This window comes from Dendropsophus ebraccatus, chromosome 7 (assembly GCF_027789765.1).
Source record: "Dendropsophus ebraccatus isolate aDenEbr1 chromosome 7, aDenEbr1.pat, whole genome shotgun sequence".
NCBI lineage: Eukaryota > Metazoa > Chordata > Amphibia > Anura > Hylidae > Dendropsophus > Dendropsophus ebraccatus.
The window spans coordinates 141,844,831-141,872,369 of record NC_091460.1 but is presented as its reverse complement, the minus strand read 5'-3'; the positions used below and the strand labels follow the sequence as shown (position 1 = coordinate 141,872,369).

Here is a 27,539-nt window from a genome sequence, read left to right as displayed (position 1 = left end):
CTAACTTAAAGGGGTTGTCCAACAAGAAAGAAAAAAGTGATGGCACTGCCTGGCTCTCCACTAGATGGCACTATCTCAGGCTGGGTCCGGTATGTGGTGGTGCTCAATCCGAAATAAACATGCTGTATGAACAATGAATAAAGGATAAAAGGAGGCACTCACCAGCAGTGTATTCAGACCATCCAGCTTTTATTGCTGTGCGCAGGGGGAGACAAGGTGGGTGACCGCAGTTTCGCGGCTTAGTGCCGCTTTGACGAACCCCGCAGAACTGCGGTCAGCCACCTTGTCTCCCCAGCTCCCCCTGCGCACAGCAATAAAAGCTGGATGGTCTGAATACACTGCTGGTGAGTGCCTCCTTTTATCCTTTATTCATTGTTCTTAAAGGGGTTGTCCAGCAGAAACTGAAAATCTATTTTTTTTTTTGCCCGACTTTGACTCCTTCATAAATGACCGGTCAGATACCAGGGGAATTATTTATCACACTGGCTCAGCAGCTTCTCCCTAATGTCCTACATGATCCTAATGTCCTACATGATATGCTTGTACGACTCTTCTAGGATAATAAAATAACTTTCTTTCTGGCAAATATTTTACTTAAAACATGTTGGAAAGCAAATGTTCATCAGATGAAATGAGAATCAGTTTGTAGAGAATTAAAGACAATACAATATAAGACGTCTCTGTCGGTATTAAACATTGCATTAAAGAATCCCCTGGACTCCCGGACTTACTTGTGTCATCCCTTTCCTAATAGCAGAATGAACAAAGCAAGATACGTATGAATAAAGTATACAATCTGGTGAAAGCTGAATATTATTATTATTACCGTATTTTCTGGCGTATAGGATGACCCCCAACTTTTAAATTTAAGTTAAAATTAAGAGTTTGGGATATACTGATCATATAAGACTACTTCTCTTCCAACGCAGACCAAATAAAAATGAATAAAACATCAGACAGCAGCGAGATCTGAGAGGCAGAGTAGGAGGTATGGTAATACCGGTAGGATACAAGGGTGGGCCAGACGGGTGAGAGTGGTGTGTTTTTTTTGTGGGCACAGCGCCACTCTACCGTATCTCTTTGTTCCCTACCCGGACGCCTGCAGCTTTACCCTTCATACGGTTACCACATACGGTGGGGGATCCAGTTTTTGAGCTACCCCCACTGTATGTAGCGACCGCAGATTCTCCAGTCCGGTTCCGAAGTATATCAGCACTCGCCCTGTAAGACGACACTCGGCGTATAAGACGACCCCTGATTTTCCTGGGTTAAGAAGTCTTATACGCAGGAAATTACAGTATTTTATGCTTACTAAGGCCCTTTTATGCTGTTAAAGGGGAACTGTGAGCAGGTTAGACGAATCTAAGGGCGCCTTTACACAGAGAGATTTATCTGAGAGATTTTTTTTTTTAAGCCAAAGCCAGGAATGGATTTGAAAAGAGGCAAAATCTCAGTGTTTCCTTTATGACCTGTTCCCTGTTTATAGTCTGTTCCTGGATTTTGCTTCACAAATCTGTCAGATGAATCTCTGTGTAAAGGCAGCCTTACCTGCTGATATGTCCCTACTGCACAGGAGACGCCGATGAGGATGCTATGTGTCTTACCTTCCTCCTCTGCACTGTTCCGCTGCAGTTAGTCATGTCCGGTGAGACCTGACGGAGTACTGCCCTCCCCCATAGTGCTGATCCAGCCACGGCCGGCCGCTATATTCATTAACATTAGAAAGGGGCGAGTCGGCCAGGGGCGGATTGGAGATACTGGGGGCGGGCAGTGCTCCTAACAATTTCAACGGACCGTGGAACACACGACTAACTGCTCCAGAACGGGAACGAGGAGGAAGGTAAGAGACATAGTATAAGGGACATACTATAAGAGACATACTATAAGACACATACCTTCCTCCTCGGCATCTCCTGTGCAATAGGGACATATCAGCCGGTTAGATTCACTAACCTGCTGATAGTTCCCCTTTTAACAACTGTGTAAAAAGAAAGTCTCCAGCTCGAAAATGTAAAACTCTTCAAACTTTATTCCATCTCATGAAAAACGAGGATCTCAACTTCCAGTAAAATAATACGCCTACTACATGTCCTGTCACTGAGTGTGTACAAGGCCACTCCATGTAATAGCACAGGCAGTGAGAGGGGAATGAGGGGGAAGCGAGCGCTGAGCTGACAGGTCAGCACTCACTCCCCCCATATTATCTTGCTATGTCATAAGACTCTAATGGTACTTTTACATGGAACGATTTATTGTTCAAATTTGCACGATAACGATCAAATTTGAACGATAATCGTACGTGTAAACGCAGCGAACGATCAAACGACGAGCGAGAAATCGTTCATTTTGATCTTTCAACATGTTCTCAAATTATCGTTGGTCGTTCGCAAAAAATTCGCAGATCGTTCAGTGTAAACATTCTTTTAACGATTTCACCTATGTGTGAGGTAGGCTTAAGCGATCGCAAAACGATTGCATAACGATTTTTCCGTACGATGTATTGTTCCGTCTAAACGCTGATTGTTCTAAAAAAACATTGTTCATTCAAAATCGTTTATCGTGCGATCGGGCAAATTATCGCTCAGTGTAAAAGTACCATCAGGGTCCATTTACACAGAAAGATTATATGACAGATTATCTGTCAAAGATTTTAAGCCAAAGCCAGAAACAGACTATAATCAGACAATAAATCATAAAGTAAAACCTGAGATCCTGAGACCTGAAATCCATTCCTGGCTTTGGCTTCAAATCTTTGGCAGATAATCTGTCAGATAATCTTTCTGTGTAAATGGACCCTTATGCTGGGTTTACACGGAACGATAATTCGCCCAATCGAACGATTAACAATTTTGAAGCAACGATTTGGTTTTTATAACAATCAGCATTTAGATGGAGAAAAATCGTTAGAAGATTCGTAAGAAAAATCGTTATTGCGATCGTTTTTAAGATCGCTTAAGCCCATCTTTTACATAAGGTGAATCTTTGAAAGACTGTTTACAAGAAGCGATCTACGAATTTTTAGCGAACAACGATTTGAGAACATGTTGAAAGATCAAAATGAACAATTTTTCGCTCATCGCTTGATCGTTCGCTGTGTTTACATGGATCGATTATCGCTCAAATGCGATCGTTATTGCGAAAATTCGAGCGATAATCGTTAATCGCACGATAATCGAATTCAAAAGATAATCGTACGTGCAGTGGCGGTCTTTGGCACCAAGCACCCCAAGCGATCGCTTGGGGCCCCCAACATCCAGGGGGGCCCCCACGCCCCGCTCTTGTGCTTAAGACCGCTGGACAGGACCGCTGCCCCGCTCGCTGCTGCGATTTGAAATGTAACTATGAGCACTCACAATGAGCGCTCATAGTTACATACAGCAGCAGCACTGACAGGGTGGGAGCCATTGGCTCCCGTCCTGTCAGTCACTCTTGTGGCCGCAGAAAGTGTTTTCCCTGCGGTCACAAGTGGCAGCTTTGTCCTTGTGGTGCCGACACTCCATTGACATCACTGGAGAATCGGCGACAGGACAAGGGGAGTGCGGCCTCTTGTGATTGCAGGGAAAACCCTTCCTGCGGCCACAAGAGTGAAGAGAAGGGGATACGCCCGGACCCAGGTGAGTGTTTTATTGTGCTATATACTATATGGGAGGGGGAGCACACAGGGGGTCTGTTTAACTGGGGGAGCGCACAGCGGGGTCTATATAAACGGGGGGATCACACAGGGGGGGGTCTATATAAATTGGGGGAGCACACAGGGGGCTATATACTACTGGGGGAAGCACACAAGGGGTATAAACTACTGGGGGCAGCACACAAGGTGTATATACTATTGGGGGCAGCACACAAGGGGTATATACTACTGGGGCAGCACACAGCGTTCTATTGTTGTGGAGGGCATGTCGAGGGGGGGGGGGCCCAGGCATAACTTTGCTTGGGGCCCCAGAAATGCCAAGACCGCCCCTGCGTACGTGTAAATGCTGCGAACGATCAAACGGTGAACGAGAAATCGTTCATTTTGATCTTACAACATGTTCCAAAATCGTTGTTCGCAAAAAATTTGCAGATCGTTCAGTCTAAACAGTCGTTCGCCGATTTAACCAATAGGCTTAGGCGATCTCAAAACGATCGCAAAACGAATTTCCGTACGATGTATCGTACTTTCATAAACGCTGACCGTTATGAAAAAAAAAATCGTTACTCCGACATCGTTAATTGTACGATCGGGCCAATTATTGTTTCGTGTAAACACAGCATGTGTTTATGATTAATCGTAACACATTAATCCCAGACAGGAACTGTACAGAACAGGAGAGATTTTCTATGGGGATTTGCTGCTGCTCTGGACAGTTCCTGACATGGACAGAGGTGGCAGCAGAGAGCACTGTGTCAGACTGGAGAGAATACACCACTTCCTGCAGAACATACAGCAGCTGATAAGTACTGGAAGACTTGAGATTTTTAAATGGAAGTAAATAACAAATCTATACATCTTTCTGATACCAGTTGATTTGAAAGAAAAAGATTTTTGCCGGAGTACCCCTTTTAATAAGATTTAGCTTCTATATATTGAGGTTTCCACCAGATGTTTGTGAGCCATCCATTTCTATTATGCATGACACGATCTATATGTATTGTTTGCGCTTCAGTATTAGCATTTCCACCGCAGGGTGTGCAACATATGTTATGTAGGAAGTGCTATGCATATTTGATTATATTATATATGTATAGTTTAGAATGTTTGTTGTCACGCCTAGAGATGTATTGTGGGTATATGCTTTAGAAATTACCATTACCTAGATCCACCTGTTTCGGGGGAGGGGTGTGCTGTTGATCTGTTTTGCCATCACTATATATATATATATATATATATATATATATATATATATATATATATAATATAGATATATATATACAGTGGTACTTCGGTTCTCGAACATAATTGTTCCAAAACCGAGCAGTTCGAGAACCGAGCTGTAAGTTCCCATAGGGAACAATGTTAAATTGATTAATTGGTTCTTACACTCCGTGGGTCAGGTGCAGAGTACCCGGCCCACAGAGCGTAAGAACACTCCATGTTCACCGGAACACTGAGAGGCAGGAGCGGGCGGCTATTTAAACTTGCCGCTGTGCTCCTGCTCCTCTCAGCTGCGGGGGACACCCTGTAAAGAAGCGGGGATTTCCCTCATTATGATGGGATTCCCCACTTCTTTACAAGGTGTCCCCGGCAGCTGAGAGGAGCAGGAGCACGGCGGCAAGTTTAAATAGCCGCCCGCTCCTGCCTCTCACTGCGGGGACGCCCTGAAGTCGGCCGCACTAACCTGACACCCCACGTCCCCCCGCTGGCCCGGAGCTCTTCCTGTATGCGTCCCCCAGCAGCCGCACGCATCTGCTGTTCTGCCGGCAGCCCCGCTCACCAACTCCTTAGCTGCTTACTCCCGCTGCTCCCCGCCGCGTCTGCAGACTCTCCTTCATCCTGCAGACGCAGCGGGGAGCAGCAGGAGGAAGCGGCTAAGGAGCTGATGAGCGGGGCCGCGTTCAGAACAGCATATGCGTGCGGCTGCGGGGGGACGCATACAGGAAGAGCTCCGGGCCAGCGGGGGGACGTGGGGTGTCAGGTTAGTGCGGCCGGCTTCAGGGCGTCCCCGCAGTGAGAGGCAGGAGCGGGCGGCTATTTAAACTTGCCGCCGTGCTCCTGCTCCTCTCAGCTGCCGGGGACACCTTGTAAAGAAGTGGGGAATCCCATCATAATAAAGAAGAGGGAAATCCCCGCTTCTTTACAGGGTGTCCCCCGCAGCTGAGAGGAGCAGGAGCACGGCGGCAAGTTTAAATAGCCGCCCGCTCCTGCCTCTCAGTGTTTCCGAACACCTCTAACTGTCAGCTGAACATCAGTTCAGCTGACAGTTATCCCCCTGGTTTTGTTCGGATACCGAGCAAAGCATCAGGGGGAAATTTAGTTCGAAAACCGAATTGTTCGGAAACCGAGGTTCTACTGTATGTATATGTATATTTATAACATGTCATGACTAAGGGCCCCAAGCTCTCAACATACTGGTAGGACCAGACCAGTGTTGGTTTTCTCTCCCAATGTACCAGCAGTACATTTGCTTCAAGATTTTCACACGGGTAGAAAGCACCGACATGGGGAAGCCAGTGCTCCGGTCCTTTTTTTGAACCGCAGCCTCTTTCCCGCATACGGCGCTGTTCTATTCCCAGGCACTGGCCGGGGGTGAAGCACTGGAGGCGGGCCGGCCCGCTCCTAGTGGAAGGAAACCCCCACCCTTCTATGATGCGACTTCATTAGAATCAATGGAAGCGCTTCATAGAGAGGCGTGGGTTTCCCCCACTGGGGGCGGGTCGGCCCACCTCCAGTGCTTCACCCCCGGCCAGTGCCTGGGAATAGAACGGCACCGTACACAGGAACCAGGCTGCGGTTCAAAAAAAGGTAAGTAGCACTGCCTTCCCTACGCTGTTCTATCCATGTGAAATACTTAAAGCGAATGTACTGCTGGTACATTCACTTTAAGTCTTGTTGCACAAGGCAGCTGTTACTAACCATCAGGAAGCATTACCTCCTCCTGTAGGGGGCGTATTTGTGCCGTCATCCTAATTACCTAGCACTAGTTGTCTCTCTTAAAGTGGCATTAGGGACAACACTAAATTCCAGTACAATAGCCCCCCTCTGCCCTGCCTGCTGGCCGCCATCTTTGCTGATCAGCTGAGGTGCCTTGCAGGGGCTCGTAACTCTGTACCCCAGAACCACAATGACTTGAGGGCCGCCCTTTAAGAAGAGTGGGATGCCATGTCTCAGCAGACAATAAGTCGATTGGTGTGCGGCGTGAGACGTTGTTAAGTAACTGATGCCCAAGAAAACATGACAAGTTATTGAGACATTGATGATTTTTGTTGGGGGGGGGGGGGGTATACCCACGGGGGTATACCCACGGGGGTATACCCACGGGGGTATACCCACCACTAATGTTGGCTTTTGTTTCAATAAATAGTTTGAGAAGAGGAAATCACCATTGCTACTACTTAAGTGCCCTCCTTTCATATCACTGTAGTGCCAACTTTTTTTTATTTTTCATAGTTTTCACCCACAATCCAAATATCCCAAACTTTTTGTTGTATGTATGCTGACGGGGCATCTTTCTGCTGCTTTTATATGACGTACAGTATCGGGGTAACAAAGAAAGTGGGTGCAGGTACTCTTCCTCTTATGACAAATAGGTGGACTGGGCTAGTTGTGCCTGGTAAGCCGTTAAGAGCGCTTTTTTTTATTTTTTTATAATTACAGTGACTGCTGCTGTTGTCCCCTACCTTCACTGTCTATTGCAGAGCAGCTGCATGCAGGACATGAAGACCGTCACCGGCCACCAACCACGATGTTCCCTTCCACAGCTGTCATTTATAAATGTGCAGGCAAGACATCAAGAGGCTCATTGCCTGACGCCATCCCCGTCGTTCCCTACCGCCAGATGTAGAGCTGCTCACAGTCTTCTGTTATCCTGTCGCCTGCTGCCATACTGTACGCTGTCCCTGCTGTGCTGTACGAGTGTGCCGTGGTGAGCTCCTCCTGGTGGCCAGAAGCCGCCATACCGTACACTCTGTCCCTGCTGTGCTGTATGAGTGTGCTGTGGTGAGCGCCCCCCTGGAGGTCGGAAGCCACCATACTGTACGCTGTCCCTGCTGTGCTGTACGAGTGTGCTGTGATGAGCTCTCCCTGGTGGCCAGAAGATACCATACCGTACGCTCTGTCCCTGCTGTGTTGTACAGGTGTGTTGTGGTGAACTCTACCCGGTGGCCGGAAGCCGCCATACCATATCCTCTGTCCCTGCTGATTATGTGACATGAGAATTTTTCTTCATGGAAAAATAAGACCTCACCTGAAAATAAGACCTAGTGCATCTTTGAAAGCAAAACTTAATATAAGACACTGTCTTATTATCAGGGAAACACGGTATATATCACTGGTGCCTCCTAACTGGAAATAACACTAAAGAAAAGTGGTCAGGGCTTGGGTTGGTTCCAAAGTTTAAGCAACAACACTGGAGGCTGGAGGAGACGGCCATTCCTGGTGAACTTTGCTCCATAATTTCCTTAGATTGCTCCCATTAACCTGAACGGTTTGAAGAATGTTTTTTCAATAGGACTTAAATGCTCTGGAAGAACGTCATCCTATATCGTGTAATGCAAAGAGATTGCAATGTGGATGCTGTGAGCGGATTCATGACTTGTGATTAGAGATGAGTGAGGGTATGTGCACACTATGGAATCCCGGGGGATCATCTGCTGCGGATTCCGTAGCTCCACCCCGCTCGTGGACACGCGCATCTCCGCTGGCCCCAAAGGCTTCATTCTATGTTTTGCCAGATTCCGCCATCCATCCCAAGAATGAGCGGGTTCATTCTTCGGGTAGATGGCGGAATCTGGCAAACCATAGAATGAAGCCTTTGGGGCCAGCGGAGATGCGCGTGGCCGTCAGAGTCCATGAGCGGGTCCGAGCTGCGGAATCCACGGTGGGTGATCCGCAGGATTCCGTAGTGTGCACATACCCTTAATCAGCTTCCGATAAAGCAAAACTGATTGGCGTTTGAATCCGGCAGGATGGCTGCTCCGTGATGGGGGAGGATACTGCCCGGGAACCACCTGGAAAACATGCAGACATCCATAGCTGTATCCATGTTTACCTGGCGGTCTTCGGGCTGTACCCTCCCCCTTCAGGGAGGGATGCGGGATTCAAGCGCCGATCAGCGTTGCTTTGTACAAAGCTGATTCGTTCATCTCTAGTTACGTCAACAAAGGCTGGAGAAGTTGTAACACGGACAACATGGACGTTGAAACTGTATGAAACTCTTCGGCATTGTGATGAAGCAGCCGGGCGGCTCTGTCATTACAGTCCTGCAGCGTTTCATACAGTTTTCCCACTCCCGGTATGATACCGATATATCATGCCATGCGGGGAAACAGCCCAGGTCGGGCATTTAACGTCCGCTTTGTCCGTGTCTCACTGACTTTTTTTTTTCTTTTAAACTGAACTGTTCGCTCAATCTATTTGACCCCATTAATAATAATAATAATAATAATAATAAATATTTACTTGTATAGCACCAACATATTCTGCAACACATTGGAAAATATTATGAGGTACGCTACTAAAAATGGCAGGTGTATATGGAATACAAATTTGTAAAATCATCTGGAAATAAATCGACTGTAAAAATAAAAATAACATTCCATAGAAATGTAAGTCCTTGTCCTGTTAGAGTTGATGCCATTACAGTGACTGTCCCTTTAAGAGCACACCCCTGTGACTTTTACTTGGATTAGTCAGGACGCGACCATCTCATAAAACATTTTCAAATACAAATGTCAGGCGCGGGCGCAGGACCGTACACACCTGTACACAAAGTGGGAGGTGCCCTCCAGTAAGATGCAGGTACGGGCGGGGGAAGTTCCATTCACCTGACTGAGGGGTGTTCCTTGCTTAACAGCCTGAGGGTGGCTTGTGGTGGTAAATGTATGTGGTGATGTCGGCGGGAGTTGTTTGATGCCGGTGAAGCTGCACAGGACGCGGTAAGCGATACCTGGATGTCGGGTGTGAATTAGGTGGCGGCTTTGTTAGTTTAGTGTGTGGAATATGAGCAGCCGTGCCCCCCCCCCCTTCGCGTGGTTGACTCGCCCTCCCCTGTGCTGCAGAGCCCGGGCGGCCGCGTCCATCACTGCTGCCGGGGGGGATGTGATTGCTTTGTGTCACACCTGTCGTCTCTACTCCCTGCTGGGAAACACCCCGGCATTGCTTTACGTAACTTTCTAGGTGCTGTATGGTGGAGAGGTGTATAGGTCTATATACTGGTGATCTATGGTATGAGGCAATGTGCTGCCTCAGGTGTGTGGCACCTGCACTGACTGTCACGTGACTGTATCAGTGTGCAGTACAGTGGCTGCTGTTCTATAGCAGGCTGCCCTCCACCTCACACAGTACAGTCCTGTCACTTATACTCAGGTGCTGTATTGGAGGACATCATGGTCAGGACCCCTGCCCCAGTCTACACCATCATTCACACTCGCTTTTATTTTGCGTTGAATCGAAATTTTAGCTTGGACGCATCCTGTTTCCCCGAAAATGAAACCTTGTGGAGGTTTTGCTGAATGGCTAAATATAAGGCCTCCCCCGAGAGTGAGACCTAGCAAAGTATTTTTTTTGGAAGCATGCCCCCCGACCTTCACTGTCTGTTGCTGAGCAGCTGCATGCAGGACATGAAGACCGTCACCTGCCACCAACCACACGATGTTCCTCTTTGCAGCGACACTTGTAAATGAGCAGGCAAGGCATTAAAGGGGTACTCCTGCCCGGGGGGGGGGTTATTTTGGGATCTGGCCTAGGAGGAGGTGGCTGAGGGAAACAACGTCCACTCACCTCCCCGGTTCCTGGTGTTTGACGCGGGCTCGAGACGTGACGTCTCAAGTCCACTCAGCCAGTCAGTGACAGAGGCGGGATCTGAGCGGCTTGAAACGGATCCTGCCTCTGTCACTGACTGGCTGAGCGGACTTGAGACGTCACGTCTCGAGCCCACACCAGAAGGCGGCCGGGCACCAGGGACCGGAGCACCGTGATACATGACCTGCCACTGGAACCGGGGATGCCACCTCCTCCCCGGCCAGATCCCAAAATAGCCCCCCCCGCCGGAGTACCCCTTTAAGAGGCCCCTCGTCTGCCTCTAATTCCCTTTATTCCCTACCGCCAGATGTAGAGATGCACACGGTCTGCCATTATCCCGTCATCTGCCACCATACGCTGTCCCTGCTGTGCTGTGGTGAGCTCCCTCTGGTAGCCAGAAGCCGCCATACTGTACACTGTCCCTGCTGTGCTGTAAAAGTGTGCTGTGATGAGCTCCCCCTGGTGGCCCGGAAGCCGCCATACCATACGCTGTGCATGTTACATGTGAATAGTTCTTCACAGATAAATAAAACATCCCCTGAAAATAAGACTTAGCGCATCTTTGGATCGATATAAGACACTGTCTTATTTTTGGGGAAACACAATATGCATTTCCTGACATTTTGGAAGTCTTCAAAGAGAAACATCATTGACCCTGAGGCTATATTCACGGACAGTAATTTAGCTCTATAATTTAGCAACCAAAACCAGGAGTGGATTGAAAACACAGGCTATGCTCGCACACTGCTCGAACATTCAGTAGTATTGCAGTATAATAGGCAAATTATTACATGGTAAAGTGCCCTACCAGGCCGCTTTTTTTTGGTTTGTTTGTCTTTTTTTTTGGGGGGGGGGGTCCTATTTACTAAAGTTATACAGATGGTAAGGGATAACAATTTAATCAGTCCTATTACTGGGACTTACTGAACCTGTATCCCTAAAAAATGTTTTATTGTAGTATATAGTCAGGCTTTGTCATACAACGCTTCTCTGTGCTCTTTGATGTCTTGAAATCTTGGCTTGTAAACTGTTTAGAACTTGTGTCATCATTTATATTATAGCATTATTATTCCAGTGAAGGACAACCCCTTTATTAAAGTGTACCTCTAAAGTTCAGCTCCTGCAGGATCTTCAGTTCCAGCATGTAGAGGGGCAACAATACAATACTCAGTGGGTTCCATGCAAGAGATTTTTTTCTAATCATCAGGACTTGCAATTCACTACCCGTTGGTATGGTTAACTTATGGTTATTTTCAAACAGCTGTTTTTTTTTAAATAACGTCCCTTATTTGCCATTAAATGACGGCCATCCACTCAATTTCAACAATGTGTGAACATAACCTTTCTGTATTTCCTATTCACTCCTAGTTTTGGTTGCAAAATACTGAGCAAAAATACTGTGTGTGAACACAGCCTAAGGGTAGCAGCGGATTTGATCTAAATGGCTGAACACAGCATTGAATCTGCACCATCAATTCTGCTGTGGATCCTGTACATGTGAATGCACCCTTAAGGTGATCTCTATAAGTAAGGGCCCTATTCCACAGTAACGATAATCGGCCGCATCAGCCCCATTTGGGCCGATTTGGCCGATTATCGTTCAGTGAAATAGAGAGAACGATCAGCCGATGATCGTTCATTTAGGGCCTGACCTAAAATCATCGTTCCCCCACTGCGCATCGCTACGGTTGAATAGCGGTGCGCGGTGGGCAACCGACGATTTGACAGCAGCAGCATTTTACATTACCTGTCCAGGCTTCTTCTCCGCGCTGTCTTCATCCCCGGGTCCCGCGCGCTCTATTTTCAGAATGGCCGGTCTGCTGACGGAGTGCTCAGCCAATCACAGGCCGGGACCGGCCATTCTGAAGATAGAGCACGCGGGACCCGGGGAAGAAGACAGCGCTGAGAAGAAGCCTGGACAGGTAATGTATGATGCTGCAAGGACATTGGTAACGATGTCCTTGCAGCCCTCGCTCAACGATCATCGGGCCGTGGAATAGGCCCGGTGAACGAGTGGCGATCTAGCAGATCGCCGCTCGTTTACATCGTTGTTCGGGCCCTCCTCGGCCCGTGGAATAGGACCCTAAGAATGGTTGTAGATGTTTTCTAGGCATAGGACTCCAGATTAATGATCTTTCTTCTTTAATAGGAAACGAGGCTCCTGGTCATCATAAGAACATCTTTTAGCGATAACCTTGGTCATGGATCGATACCGTTATTTTATATTCAATCAAAGGAGTATGGTGGTGCTTGGAATCCTCCAAATCGCATGTGCCGGTGTGTCAGTGGTTTGCGGTTTCATGGATGGAGCCTTTCGTAAAGAATCCACATTGGGTAAAACCAGAGCTCCGCTGTGGGCCGGCATGGTAATGCACTTAATTTTCAAAATGATTCCTATTTGAGCCATTTTTGTCCTCTCCAAAGTTATTTTATAGGGATGTCTGCTAAGCATTCCCACGACCAGTAGTTATCAGTAGGACGGAGGTGGCTGCAATGTTGCAGTGGAAATATAGCTGGGTCGCAAGGCTTTCAGATAAAGAGCTACTTTTTATAGGGTGGTGTCTACAAAATAACCAGAGAACCATTATGTACTGTTGAACTATTTATTAAAAAGAAATATAATAAAAAATGTAGCCCTAGGAACAACCCAGATAACTTTTCAGCAGCATAAATATGGCCATTCTCACATAAGGCTTAGCATTTTGCTCACCCTTATACTAAGGGGCTATTCCACAGAGCGATAATCCGCCTGATTTGGCCGATTATCGCTCCTTGCCATAGAGACAACGGCTGATCGCGCATCGCTGCATGGAATAGCGATGCGCAGCGGGCGACCAATGATTTTACAAGCACCATGCTTTACCTAAGCATGTTGCAGGTCTTCTCCTGCGCTGCTCCTTCCTCCCTCTCTAAGCTGACAGACCGCTTAGCCAATCACTGGCCAGGACCACCACGGCCAGTGATTGGCTGAGCGGTCTGTCAGCTCAGACAGGCCGCACCGAAGCTGCTGCCGCGCGCGGGTCCGGGAGGAAGAAGGAGTGCAGGAGACGACCTGCAACATGTTTAGGTAAAGTATGGTATTTCCAATGTCCCTGCAGCCCTCGCTAAACGATTATTGGGCTATGTAATAGGCCCAGTAAACGATCGCTGATCTAGCAGATCGGCTCTCGTTTACATTATTGATCAGGCCCCTATCGGCCCGTGGAATAGGACCCTAGGGGTTTATTTGCCCTGAAAGATTATCTGCCAAAGATTTGAAGCCAAAGCCTGGAATGGATTTGAAAAGAGGAATAATCTCAGGCTTTCCTTTATGACCTGATCTCTGTTTATAGTCTGTTTCTGGCTTTGGCTTCAAATCTTTGGCAGATAATCTCAGTGTAAATGCACCCTTACACATTCAGTTTAAGGGTATGTTCACACTAAGCAAAATGGTCGGAATTCGATGGTGGAGCTCTCTGCCGCGGAATCCTGGCTGCCTCAGTGTCAAACAGATTTCCGCCGATTTTGCTCAGTATGAACATACCCTAAGTGCACAAACAGCATTTTTAAAAATATGTAAATAAGGTAGAAGTGCCCAAAGGGCATTCCGCATGGCGGCATGTACCCAGACTTTTCCAGCCCATGTACTTTGCCCCTTGCCCACTTGCACCTGCCTATGAGTGACGACTACTAATCTTACTACTCCTCTCGTTCCTAGATGACTGTGTATGCACAATATTTCATTGGGAACGACAAATGCAAAGGATAACTTAGCGGCTGTAAAAAGATGTTAGTTGTTCCTCATCAATTGTGTGTTTTTAATATATAAACCAAGGAAGGGGCCAAAGCATAAGGATAGAAAACGCTTACCAATAGTCTTTTAAAATGACAACAAAAGAAGAAAAAAGGTTACTACGGGCAAAAGAAAAGCAATCCTAGAGTAGGGAAGATTGGATGAAAATTATCAATCCCCAATTTGTGTATTTTCAAAGTCACTGGCTTTTTTTTTTTTTTTTTGCAGAAATCATTAGCACCGGCGATTTTAAGAAACTTTGTAATTGGGTTTATTAGGCAAATCTGCCATTATCTGCATTCAAAAACTTTCCCCAGCCCCCCCCCCTCCTCTCTCTCATTCACTGCTCATTATCAGGAAATCACGTCTTGTTGCATCAGACATGCCCTGTATAACCTATGGAGAGGGGAGGTGGGAGATTAGTCGACAGTAGAGAGGAAAGGATTACACAGCGGGACCTGTGTGAAAGTATTTAGAGATCAGAGGGGTCAGTGCTGACTTCAAAGGAGAGAGCCTAGTAAATTAACACTTCGTTGTCCTGTTTTGGTGCCTCATCTCCCTCCACCCCTCCCCTCTCCATAGAGAACAATGAAAACGGGGGGGGGGGGGGGGGGGAGAGAGCTTCAAACTGCTTTTTCATGATAAAAATGCATTTTTCGGCTAATAACCCCAATTACAAAGTTTCTTAAAATCTTCTGTACTATTGATTTCTGCAAAAAAATAAATAAATTAAACGACAGTGACACTTTAAATAAAAAAAATTAAACCGCTGGGTGATCATCCTTTGGGTGTGAGTGATCATAGCTATAATCCCTGGCAAAAATTATACAGTCAGTATGCGTCTGTGGAAAGACCATGCACGTTAACCCCTTTCTAGTCAAAAGCTGTGTTGGGGCCACAAATCTTCTGTCTGGTATAAAGAGAACTGTAATTTTATCCATCCCTTGTGTTTCCAGATCATGGCTGTTCCTGGCATGCTGGCTTTATTTTCATCCCAGAAGAAAAATCCTATTCTAGTAAGAAAATGTTGTACCTGTTTTTTCTCTTTAATCGATTGTGCTTTTTTGTGTAGACCCGTCTGCTTATCACTGACTGACTTGTCATTGTGCGTATATATAGGTGAATGCACTTATTGCCTCTGCAGTATTTTCCTGTTTCACCACCTTAATCATCATCATCTATGCATGTTTAACTCTGTCCTATGGGGAGGATGACGATGAGGTGTTCTCCCATACACCTGTTCACATTATTCACACGGTAAGTGTAAGAATGTGTTGACCATAAAATATCCTGAGGTAACTTAAACATATTTTATGTTAAACATATTTTTTAAGCATTTTTGTTTTTTTCTAATTTTCCATTTTTCTATCTGAATTATAAGATCCTAATATCCTGCAGTTTTCGTTCACACCACTAAAACTAAGCTGAGACTTCCTGTTCTGTCTGTAGTTATAAGAGGAGGCTGCAGTAAAGTGATCGCATGAATTTTATACTTTTTATGAAAACATTTTTTTTTTTTATTGTAAGTGAAAACCCATCATTATGCAACGGTGTGTATATGTGCAGCCAGGGACGTTTCTATGTAATTTGGACTACAGGGCGAATCTTGCTAAAAGCCCCCCCCCCCCCCCCCCAAAAAAAAAAAAAAAAAGTAATTCCATCCCTTCTGGCACAGACCTCCATGATTATTTCTTCCTCCTGCCAGACAAACACTTTAGGCTCCGCACTTTGACAATTTCCACTTTTTTTGTGTCACATGCAGTAAAGTCAGTAGCTATGTGAGTTGCCCCCTGTATGTAGGATACCCTGCTGTGTCCTCATATAGTAATAATCCCACCTGTGCTTCCTTCCCTAATAGTAATAATCCCCCCCTGTGCTCTGTGCCCATAGTAGTAATCCTCCCTGTGCTTCCCCCATAGTAATAATCCCCCTGTGCTCCCCCCCATAGTAATAACCCCCCCCCTGTGCTTCCCCCATAGTAATAATCCCCCTGAGCTCCCCTCCATATTAACAATCCCCCCTGTGCTTCCCCTCAGTTATAATCCCTCCCTGTGCAGTCACAATAGTAATAATCCCACCTGAGCTCCCCCCCATAGTAACAATCCCCCTGTGCAGTCCAGATAGTAATAGCCCCATATAGGATAGCCCTCCCCCGAGTAGCCCCCCAATAGTGTAGCCCCCCCACAGTATAGCCCTCCCCCTGAGTAGCCCCCATAGTATAGCCCTCCACCTGAGTAGCCCCCCCATAGTATAGCCCTCCCACGGAATAGCCCCCCATAGTATAGCCCTCCCCCCTTTGTAGCCCCCCAATAGTATTGGCCCCTTTGTAGCCCCCACATTGCCGCAATTATGAGAAAAAAACCCCAAAACACTCACCTCTCCTGGATCCTGCAGCAGCGTCTCCCTCTGTCTGGCAGCTGATCTTGCAAGTATAGTGAGCTTCCGGCACAGGCAGCCTGTCACACACCGGCCCGGTAGCTCACCGCTGTAGCTCCGCGGCGCCTGGACTTCTCTCCTAGGCTGCGGACATGTGACGTCATTATGTCACATGTCCACCGCCAAACAGGAGAGAGGAGAAGTCCGGGCCCTGCGGGGCTACAGCGGTGAGCTTCCGGGCCGGTGTGTGACAGGCTGCCTGTGCCAGAAGCTTACTGTACTTGCAAAAGATCCTGCTGTCTGGAGGGACCGGCCCGGGGGGGGGGAAGGCGCCCCAGCCCAGCCTGACCCTGCCGGGCGGGGTGGCAGTGATCTGGCCAGATGATGGGGCGTCCCCCCCCCCCCCCCCTAGAAACTGCCCTGTGTGCAGCTAGAACAGCGCCCCCACCACCATCCAGTTTACATGTGATACTCACTGATTGTATTTTATTTGTTTTTTCTAGAACTTCATACTTGGTCGGCTTGTTCAAGGGGCAAATATAGCCATGCTTGTGGCTTCGTTCCTCAGTCTTTGTGTAGTCCTGTGCATTGCATTTATGGGGTGCAGAAGTTTACCACACTGCATGTGCTATGACAACATCACTGGGATGGTGAGTAAATCTGGCCGTTAAACTGTCGGCACCTAACTTCAGAGTTCATGGCCACTTTCTTACAGAGGGAACTTGACTCTTGTCTCCAGTTTAGGTGCTGGTTTTGAAACTCAGTCCCATTGAAGTGAATGGAGCTTAAAGGGGTTATCCAGCGCTACAAAAACATGGCCACTTTTCCCCCTCTCTTGTCAAGGGGTGGTTTGCAACTAAGCTCAATTTACTTCAATGGAACTGAGTTTGAAACCCCACCCAATCTGGAGAAAAGAGAGGGGGAAAAGTGGCCATGTTTTTGTAGCGCTGGATAACCCCTTTAAAAAATGCACAGGTAATTTTGACAGGTATTAGTTTTTTCCTCCAGCGTTGCAGCCACAGTATTCTGCAATGACATGACATCCCATCTGTTTTTTTCTTAGTGGGACCATTGTTTGTTTTTTCAACAGGGCAGTGACCCCAAATACACTACCTGCCTACTGTTTTTTTTTTTTAAGAGGGACAGTGATGGAGTGCTACATGGCCTCCTCAATCACCTGACCTAAACCCAATTCAGATTGTTTGGGACAAGTTAAATCATTCAAGACTTTTGATTTGTACTGTGTAAATGTATTTTATTTTAATTTAGGAATGGCTACACCCTGACCATGAACAACCGCAGACTGTTGAACTGGTGTGCACTTTCCGTGGTGAGATTATTATTATTATTTAGTAATTTACTTATAAACTATGGAGTATATTTATCAAGGTCAGACCTTAGTGCAGATTGATGCAAGGCCCCTTGTAGCTAAAAAAAAATGTGACTTTTCACCATTGTGCTCACCACTCGCCAAGCGGCTGAGAAGGGGAATAAACTTTCTGATTAATGCTTTGCTTTAAGAAATGTGTTATCAACATGCTTTATGTTGAGTTTTGTTTTTTTGTAAGAAAAAAAAATCCAGTTGATTATTCATTTGGCAAACTTGACGCCTTCTCCTGATATTCTGCAGTTTCCCTCCCATTGTTGACAGCTCATTGTCTACGTTACCGACCACCATTCTTCTATTCCATACTATATAGCTATAGTGTATACATACTTACAAATAATGTACATTGTGTGTGTATGTATATATATCTATATGGTTTAGAGGAGTAGTGTCAGTAACTTAGACATTTCGAGGGATAGTGCCAGGAGGAGGGGGCAAGTTTGCTAAATGCATGCTTGCCATAATATTTAAGTTGACAAGCCCTACAGGTTTAACTATGTTAGTGGAGATAGTGAATGGGGCACAGAGGAGGATGGTATGTCTCTTACCTTCCTCCTCGGTGCCATTCCCATGCTGTTAGCAGTGTATTCCTCAGGACGGAGCAGTGCCCGGCTCCCATAGCTTGAGCCGGCCTGCCCGCTCCATTGATTATCGTTAGAAGGAGCGGTCAGCACTCTGGAGGCTAGGCAGTGCTCCTAACGGTGCTCCGGTCCGAGGATTATGCTGCTAACAGCACTGGAACGGCGCCAAGGAGGAAGGTAAGACATACCAAGCTCTGCACCACATTCGCAATATGAAGCTAGATCTGCTGATAGTTCCCCTTTAAAAGTTTTGATCAGTATATTACTTGTTTTCATACTGGACTTTACACCTTTTAGGAGGCGATGAAAGGATTTTCAATGCTCCTGTGCAATTCACAGAATCTGGACTGGAAACAGAAGAAGAATCTTCTCGGCCTCCTCCATACGTCAGGCTTTCATGACTTTCATTAATTTCATCAGAGGTTTTAATATTATTACAAAGACTTGTATAGGGATTCTTAAGCTGGTGACAGTTTAATGAACCAGCCGAAAATGTATAGAATAATTGAATGTTACGTGGTCTTTTTAATGTCTTATATGTTTTTGTCCGGATTTGCACTAAGCATAACTTATGTTTGTTGAAGGAGCTTTACACCCCTTTATATCACTGTAGCGTTTATGATGCTACACTGGTTTTTCCCCTCCCCCTATCAATGCACATCACACATGACACTAATACGCTGGTATTGATGAGGACTCCAGTGCCTACATGCCTGCTTTTCACTTTTAGGACTATAGAATCATGAAAATTGTTAAATGTATTTGTCAGAAAAAAAAATGCTACTCTTTTAGGCTATGTTCACACAACGTTTAAACAAAGGCCGTTATTTGGCACTCAAAACAACAGCCGTTGTTTTGAATATCAAACAATAACCATTTTATTTACATGGAAATTGCATTGAAGTTTATGAACAACGACCGGAAATGATTGACGATTATTATTTTAACGATCGTTGCAAACAATGGCTATTGTTCAATACATTGTGTGAAACAAAGGCCGTTGTTTGCATTGACTTCAATGCAAATCATTGCATCATGAAAAGAACGTCCGTTGTGTAAATTGAAAGCAAAGACCATTCTTTTTGTAAAAAGTACATCATGTGAACGTAGCCTTTAATGTAGAATAAGTAATGTCAAAGTTTAATAACACAGTACTGAACCACAAAAGAACAGGACTGACCTTGCTATAGTATTCATGTGTAGCAGTAATAGCTGTTTTGTTCTGGCATATCCAACCTATTTAGTGTTTAAGGCAAGATTCACACGTAACATATCTCGCTGCAGATACCACAGCGAATAGCTGCCGCAGAAAACCCTGTCAGTTCACACAATGAAGCGTGCAGCTCCGGCTGCACGCTCCATTGTGGGCAGCAGGGAATTCGAATGCAGGCGTGCACGGATGCGCTCGCATCCAAATTCAGCGGCAGTAAAGATCATCCGGCTGCAGTAACTGTAGTACCGGCCAGGACGATCTTTTCTGACACCGGCTGTTCTGTGACCCGTCCGGGTCACGGAATGGCCGGTGTGGGAACATGACCTAGGATATAATGCAGTTTACAAAAAGGTTCATATTTCCAAATTGAGGAGAGACCGTGAAACCCTTCTTGGTCCTAACAAAATGGGTAAAACATACCATCTGTTTAATCATTTTGAGGACTGTAGAATAAAGATGGAGGTTACTCTCCTATAAAAGCCCCAGTATAAGGTATATGAGGTGAGGTTTGTAACTGGAAACTAAATGCACTCATATCTTGGTCTAAAAAATATGCTACCTTCCACATCTGAAGACTAACTATTTCTTAGGACTATTTCCTTAGCATTTTTTTTTGTTAATTTTGATAATTTGGAGATTTTATTGTTTTATAAGTTGAATCTTCAATTTTTTTTAAATGTGTAATATAAATGTCTTAAAGGGGTTTTCTGGGCCAAATAGACTGAGCTCTTCACAGAAAACCCCTTTAAAAGATGAAACTCTGATCTTTTCATTTTCATAAAGAGACTTCACATGTGTTATAGGAATAAGGCAGCAAAACATTTATAAAATCTTTTGTCCTTTCCCTTTTAAGGGGTGGGGGCTTTCAAACTTTTAACAAATGGTACTTGGTATACCATTATACAAACATCTCTAGCACATAGTGGTTACAAGTAAAAAGCTTTTTGGTGGGGTCACATTTACCCCCCTTCCATAAACCAACACATGTATATAGTGCGATTCCAAAGATCTTGGCTATAGAACAAAGTGCTGTTTGCTGAAGGTGTCCAACCTGTGTTTTTTATTTTATTACAATAAATCTGTTCTATTTTAAAATTGTTTATTTCCTTATGTGTATATATATCAAAAGAAATGTAATTAATAAAATATTTCAGTATATTTGTATAACAGTATTTGTATTTTGTAGAAAAAGCTACTTCCAGTGGATAGGACTAAGTTCATTTGTACCTGATTTGTCAAGGACCAGAAACCAAACATTAGATAAAGGTGTCGTGAAACTAAGACATTTAGTCTCCTATTAGCGTATGACACTTAAAATCGTCAAAATTATTTGTTATTTATTTGCAGAAATCAATAGTACAAGCAATTTTAAAACTCTAACACACACTTCTTACCTGTTCATTATCAGGCAAAGCCGTCTTCATTACAGAGGAGCAAAGTGAAGACTGGTTTGCTGAGTCCTTATTAACCTATGGAGGGGCCGAGGGGGATGAGAGAGCAGGGAGAGGAGACAAGCAGCTGTACAGTTTGGAGACTGTCTGGGCACATAAAATGCTGAATTCACAGGTCAGAAAGGTCAGTGCTTATCTGGGAGCTTGGTGAGAGAAGATTGCAGGATGATGTGTTGTGCTCTCTCTCTAAAGACCAGTCATGTCAAACTCTGGCCCGCGGGCCATTATTTTTTGTCCGCCAGGCAATTCAGAGTTTGAATTACATCTGGCCTGCCATCGCATTAGATTATAATATGGGTGGTCCTGACAGCCACTCAGACCACCCATATTATAATCTTGCAGGCCACAATATGAGACTATTGGGGAGGGAGGGTTGGCTACTATATTAGACTATTGGGGAGGGCTGGCTACTATATGGGACACTTGGGGGGCTAGCTACTATTTGGGCACTATTGGGAGAGATGGCTAATATGTCGGTCAATTTTGGTTGGGTTGGCTACTACATGGGGTAATATTGGGGGGGTTGGCTATTACATTGGTTGGGGTTTAATCATGTCATGGCAATTTATCATAACACCAAGGTCATTGATGTATGGATCTCCATCTCAAACTCTGGCCGTACCATAGCATCATGATGGAATTGTGAAGGATGCTGCAGGCGCAAATCACTGCCTTCCCATTCTCTGCACTGCTATGAAGGGCAGACTGTTGTAGATGCCACTTGCTCAGAACCTCAAAAGCACACTCCACATGCCACCTCGCCATTGCAAGGCAGTAGTTTAAAAATGCACTTTTGGTCGTCCAAACGATACATGGGGAATGGGTGCAACCAATGAGGGGATGGTCCAAATGTTTCATCTTCTCCAATGACATAAGGAGCTAGAGGTCCAAAAATTCCTGAATGAGTCTAATTCTGGAAGGGCAAACTGGTTGGAAAGAAGCAGCTCACTCTTTCCGGAAGCTTAGAAGATGTCAGAATCAGCAGCCGCTCCTATAGGACCCTATATCAACAATTATTAACTGATTTGTACCTTTAGCCAAGACCCACAGGACACAGAGTAATGGTGCATTTACACGGAACAATTATTGTACAATCGAATTCAAACTATAATCGTACATGTGAACGATCAAGTGACGAGCGAGAAATCGTTAATTTTGATCTTTGAACAAGTTCTTAAATCGTTGTTGGTTGTTCACAAAAAATTTGCAGATCGTTCCGTGTAAACAGTCGTTCACCGATTTAACCTATGTGCGAGATAGGCGTAAGCGATCGCAAAACGATTTTTCCATTCGATATATCATTCCGTCTAAACGCTGATAGTTATTTAAAAAAAAAAGTTATTTCAAAATAGTTAATCGTACGATTGGGCAAATTATCGCTCTGTGTAAACGCAGCATCATACCACTTAATACTCTGGATTTACAATGTGCTTTGTGTGCAGAAATAAAAGAGACAGCACACTTACATTATGCACAGAGCTGCTACTGAGATTCTTGGAAGGCCTTCATTTTCCATTCAGGCGCAGCTTTGATCCTTGTGGATGGAGTCTAACATAGGCATGGGGAAACTTTGGCCCTCCAGCTGTTACAAAACTACAATTCCCATTGTGCCTGGACAGCAAAAGAAAAGCTTTTGCTGTCCAGGCATAATGGAATCTGTTTTACCACAGCTGGAGGGCCGAAGGTTCCCTATCCCTGGATTAGAGAATAGGTCTTGCCACAAGAGAATGTAAAAGTCCTTTCCCTCCTACTCTATAAAACAGCTTGCATAGGCTACTTATGGGAAGACTGCTAGACATGCCTGTGATGTGCACACAAAGATTTCCTGAGGGCTGGATCGTTGTTTCAACAAATTTCTCGCCATCTGGGCCAGGGGTGTTAAACTCAGGCCCTCCAGCTGCTGCAACACTACAATTGCAGGCGTGATGGGAGTTCTGCAACAGCTGGAGGGCCTGAGTTTGACACCTGTGATCTAGGCCATTTCGTCCAAGCTGGGACACACTGTAAATAAGGTTTTGCCAGCCCCGCCAAACCACAAGCATGAGCACCTCCCAGTTTTGTTGTCCACCATCCAGACCTTCATTTCACAACAGTTTTTGTGCAGACTTTCCAAGCAGAGGAAAATTTGGTGTCATGGCATCCATTAAGTGTTCTGCAGCGGAGTCGGGATCGAGCAACCTGGACGGCTAAGGACTGGAAATGTATTGTCTTTAGTAAGGAATCCAGGTTCTGTTTATAATCTCATGATTGACGTTTTGAGTATAAAAGCTGTGTGGTGATCATATCAATCCTGCCCTTACATTGGTGCATCACACTGCCCTAACGATGAGATGATCTGGTAACCCCCCCCCCCCCATTTCACTGATCTCTGCATTGCATGTTTAACCTATGGTACGTCTGTCTTTACTCATCCCTGTATTGGCGTTTATTGCTCCCCTGCCTAAGCAGTGAACTGAAACTGTTTTCATTAGTTTCCTGTGTGTTCCCCCTGTCTTCACTCAACCCTTACAGTTGAACAACTGGTACTATTAATTAGCTAAAGGAGAAGTCTGGCCTTAGCCAACCTCTCGCAGACGGCAGGGGAGAGAGTAACAATGAAGTATTGCTTAACTTTCCATGTGCCCACGATAAGCGATGGTACTAGCCTTGGGACCCCCACCGGAAGGCATTTTCCCAGAGTTATGACATTGCGACTTGGGGGAAAATACCTGTCCCAGCTGATGGCCAGCCTGCTCAGCCAATCAGTGACTGGAGCGGCGTCACTGACTAGCTGAGCGGTCAGTCCATCAGACAGGCCATGACGTGTGCCTCGCCGGAGATCCCAGTGCGGCGATTTGGGGCTGAAGAGGCATGGGAATATCAGCTCTGCTAGATCATGGACCAATTAGGCAAAACCATTGCATGATGTGAAATATAGTTTTCTGGCCGGCACCATGTTGGATATAGATCGGCTTTTTGAAAAACTTGTTCCTTCCCCCCAACTCATCAAGCAATAATTTTTATTTCTCCAGCCCTTTTACCAACTGATTTAACTCCTTTGGCTATCTTTTACATACATTAAAACCTTTATTCCAAAATTCTCCCAACGTCCATGCCTCACACTTAGGGTACTATTACACCAACAGATCTGATGACAGATTATCTGCCAAAGATTTGAAGCCAAACCCAGGAGTGGATTTGAAAAGAGGAGAAATCCAGACTTTCCTTTATGACCTGTTCTCTGATTTATAGTCTGTTCCTGGGTTTGGCTTCAAATCTTTGGCAGATAATCTTTCGTCAGATCTGTTGGTGTAATAGTACCCTAACTCTTTCTTTCTTACTGCTGGAGACATTTCTCCCAACCCTCGCTCTCCCCTCCAGATCTTATTGACCCTGCTGCCCTCCTATCATCCACCATCTTTCTCTACAGTCTACGCCACACTATCCCTCTAACATGATATGCATCCTGTCCATCCCCCTGTCACACTCTCTGTCTGGAATAAACCTTCATTCCTCCACTAACTCCATCCATTTCTACTTCAACCTCCAAGTGGCTGTCATTTACCAACCACCTTCCTTAACCAAATTTACCACTTGGGAGATGTCCGTAGAGAGGAAGTGCAATAGCCATCACCATCATTGACTACTTCAACATCCCCATCGACACTCCGAGTCCAAACAGCCACCTCCAAAATCTTAATTACTAACCTCCTCCTCCTAGAGGCCTCACATGGCCTCTATGGCTACTCACAAAAGGGTCATAAACTAGACCTTATCTTTTTCCACACCTGACCTTACTAGCACAACTCTCCACATCTGACCAAAACCTCCTAACATTCTCATCTCTTTTCTTAACTGCCCCCCCTCTCAAGAACCTTAAAGGGGTTAACCAGCATTAGAAAAACATGGCCAATTTCTTCCAGAGACAACCCAACTCTTGTCTCCAGTTAAAAGTGTGGTTTGCAATTAAGCTCCATTCACTTCGATGGAACTAAGCAGCAAAACATGCACCCAAAACTGGAGAAAAGAGTGGTACCTTAACATTAAAGGGGTACTCCAGCAGGGGGGCACTTTTGTGCTGGGACCGGGGAGGAGGTGGCCGAGGGAAAAGACGTCCACTCACCTCCCCGGTTCCAGCGGCTGGTCCCGCATTGCTGCACTCTAGTACCCGTCCGCTTCCGGCTGTCTGACGCGGGCCCGAGACGTGACGTCTCAGGTCCGCTCAGCCACTCCATGAAGGAGGCGGGATCTGAGTGGACTTTAAACAGATCCTGCTCCTTCACCCTTCTGCCACTCTCCACCATATCTTCTCTCAATGACTATGATACAACTGCAAACCTTTAACCACTTTACAATTACCTCCGCTCTTGCCTCACCCACAACACAACTTGATGAAACAGACAGCCCTGGCACACCAACCTAACCCAACAACCAAGGCGAGTGTCCAGGGCTGCTGAACAGCACTGAAAGAAAACCTGTGCCATCTTTTAGTGTCTCCCACTCCCTCACTGTTGGTTCCCCCCAAGGCTATGTCCTAGGGCCTCTTCTCAAACTAAACATTTGGCCTTGGACACTTCGTAGAATCCTACGGCTTAAAGTATCAATTCTATGCTGATGACAAACATTTACCTCTCTGGTCCGGATGCTGTCTACACGCGCCCCGGCTTCACTCTCCACCTGTCCCATAGACTCCATTCTATGGTCAGGCAGATTCCGACATCCGCCCAAAAAAAATTAACAGGTGTAATAGAGAACATGGCACATAAATGACACCCCAACCAGCCCTGCAGGTGGAGAAAAAAAAAAAGCGCTATGGCTCTTAGAAGACGAGGAGGAACATTGCTTCAATTTGACCTGGACATCTGTGCATCAAGGGGTTAAAAGAAGTCAAAAAGTTCTGTACTATTTATTAGCAATTTTTTATTGGAATCTTTGAGGGAAGGGTCATACAAAAAAAAAGTGTGAGGCGTAAGACACCACAATGAGTTAAGAGTAAGGTTAATATCCAAAGCAGCATTTCCATGGTTGAACACGCAAGATTTCATAAGGAGCCAATGAAACTTAATTCCACACATACAAAAAAAAATCAATACTAGAATAAGATGGCAGACTTACATACTATAAAGACATTGCATAGTTCATGAACTGTTGGCAAATAAATACATAAAATGTATACCTACCACTCCCTTTAATCCATATATTGGTTATATGTACTTTGGGTCTGTCAGGATGGTCATTAGTATTGATGATGCACGTAGCCATATTGAAGTTAGATTTTTAAAATGGCACATCATGTATACTAAAAGAAGAAATAAAAACCTAAAAATAAAATTACTAATTAATCAACAAACTGATCCACTTTCTAGATTACAAGAGGGAAGTAAAATGCAGAATATTTTAAGTATAAGTGTATGCATTAAAAAAAAACAAAAAAAAAAAACAAACAGTCTTATCCCTCTCCCTCCCAAAAAAATATAAAGCTAGGGCTACACGGCAAATATGGCCACAACCTGGTTCGTACCCCCCACATGCAGCTCATGTAAGGGAATAAAGTCATGTGACCTGCAAGTGGCCACAGCCATGGCACAAAAGTGAAATCCATCAGAAATCCATCCAGGATTAAAGAGGATCGAACAGGGCCGAGGTTCAGGTTCGTATGAACCCAAAACATTGGCATTTGACTCCCGATGCCTTCCCGTTTCGTGGGGAAGGTGGAGACAGCCCGAGTACCGCCTGGAAAACAGGGATACAGACTATTAACTAGGCTGTATCCCTGTTTTCCAGGCGGTACTCGGCCTGTCTCCACCTTCCCCATGGAACGGGAAGGCATCGGGAGTCAAATGCCAATGGTTTGTGTTCATACGAACCTGAACCTCGGCCCTATTCGATCACCTCTATCCAGGACGAGTTTCTAGTCGTAGAGACTAACAAGTTGCAATGTGACCCCATTCACTGACATTCTCTACAAAACACCACAAAGAGCGCAGAATAGCCACCTTTGCAGATGCGACCCATGTTGTTGTCAAAGTCACCGTGTAGCCATAGCCTTATTCCCTTATTTCTTTGTAGAAGTGTTCATTAGGCTTTTGATACCGTATCCCTAGGGCAGACTACTAACATGTCAGAGAGTTCCATCCTGGGACCCTTTTTTAATGAGCAACGCAAAAGGGCCAGTGCTATATCGGGATCCTGTTCATATGAATACTTGACACAGCCACACGTGTGAATATACTGCAGGCTCTTTGTTCTGCTGGCTAGTAGTGGTCAGGGGATGGGACTCTTGCAGATGACAAATTTATAGCCTATCCTAGGGACTCTTATACACATGTCTATGCTAACATC

At 45.5% G+C, this 27,539-nt stretch overlaps 1 protein-coding gene across 6 annotated transcripts; it reads left to right on the top strand.

The window, feature by feature from the left end:
* Nucleotides 1-9,415: 9,415 nt before the first annotated feature.
* LOC138797068 (uncharacterized) lies at nucleotides 9,416-20,891 on the top strand. Of its 6 annotated transcripts, none has more exons than XM_069976838.1 (8): nucleotides 9,522-9,573; nucleotides 11,514-11,668; nucleotides 12,588-12,804; nucleotides 15,167-15,226; nucleotides 15,330-15,467; nucleotides 17,090-17,236; nucleotides 17,856-17,916; nucleotides 18,852-20,891. In XM_069976838.1, the coding sequence occupies exons 3-8, from the start codon at nucleotides 12,640-12,642 to the stop codon at nucleotides 18,953-18,955; spliced, it is 675 nt and encodes a 224-aa protein (XP_069832939.1). In that variant the 5' UTR covers nucleotides 9,522-9,573; nucleotides 11,514-11,668; nucleotides 12,588-12,639; the 3' UTR covers nucleotides 18,956-20,891. The 6 variants fall into 6 exon arrangements, with proteins under 6 accessions (XP_069832945.1, XP_069832943.1, XP_069832939.1 ...); XM_069976841.1 differs by lacking the exon at nucleotides 9,522-9,573 and adding an exon at nucleotides 9,797-9,814; XM_069976844.1 differs by lacking the exons at nucleotides 9,522-9,573; nucleotides 11,514-11,668 and adding an exon at nucleotides 9,416-9,436.
* The last annotated feature ends 6,648 nt before the right edge of the window (nucleotides 20,892-27,539 follow it).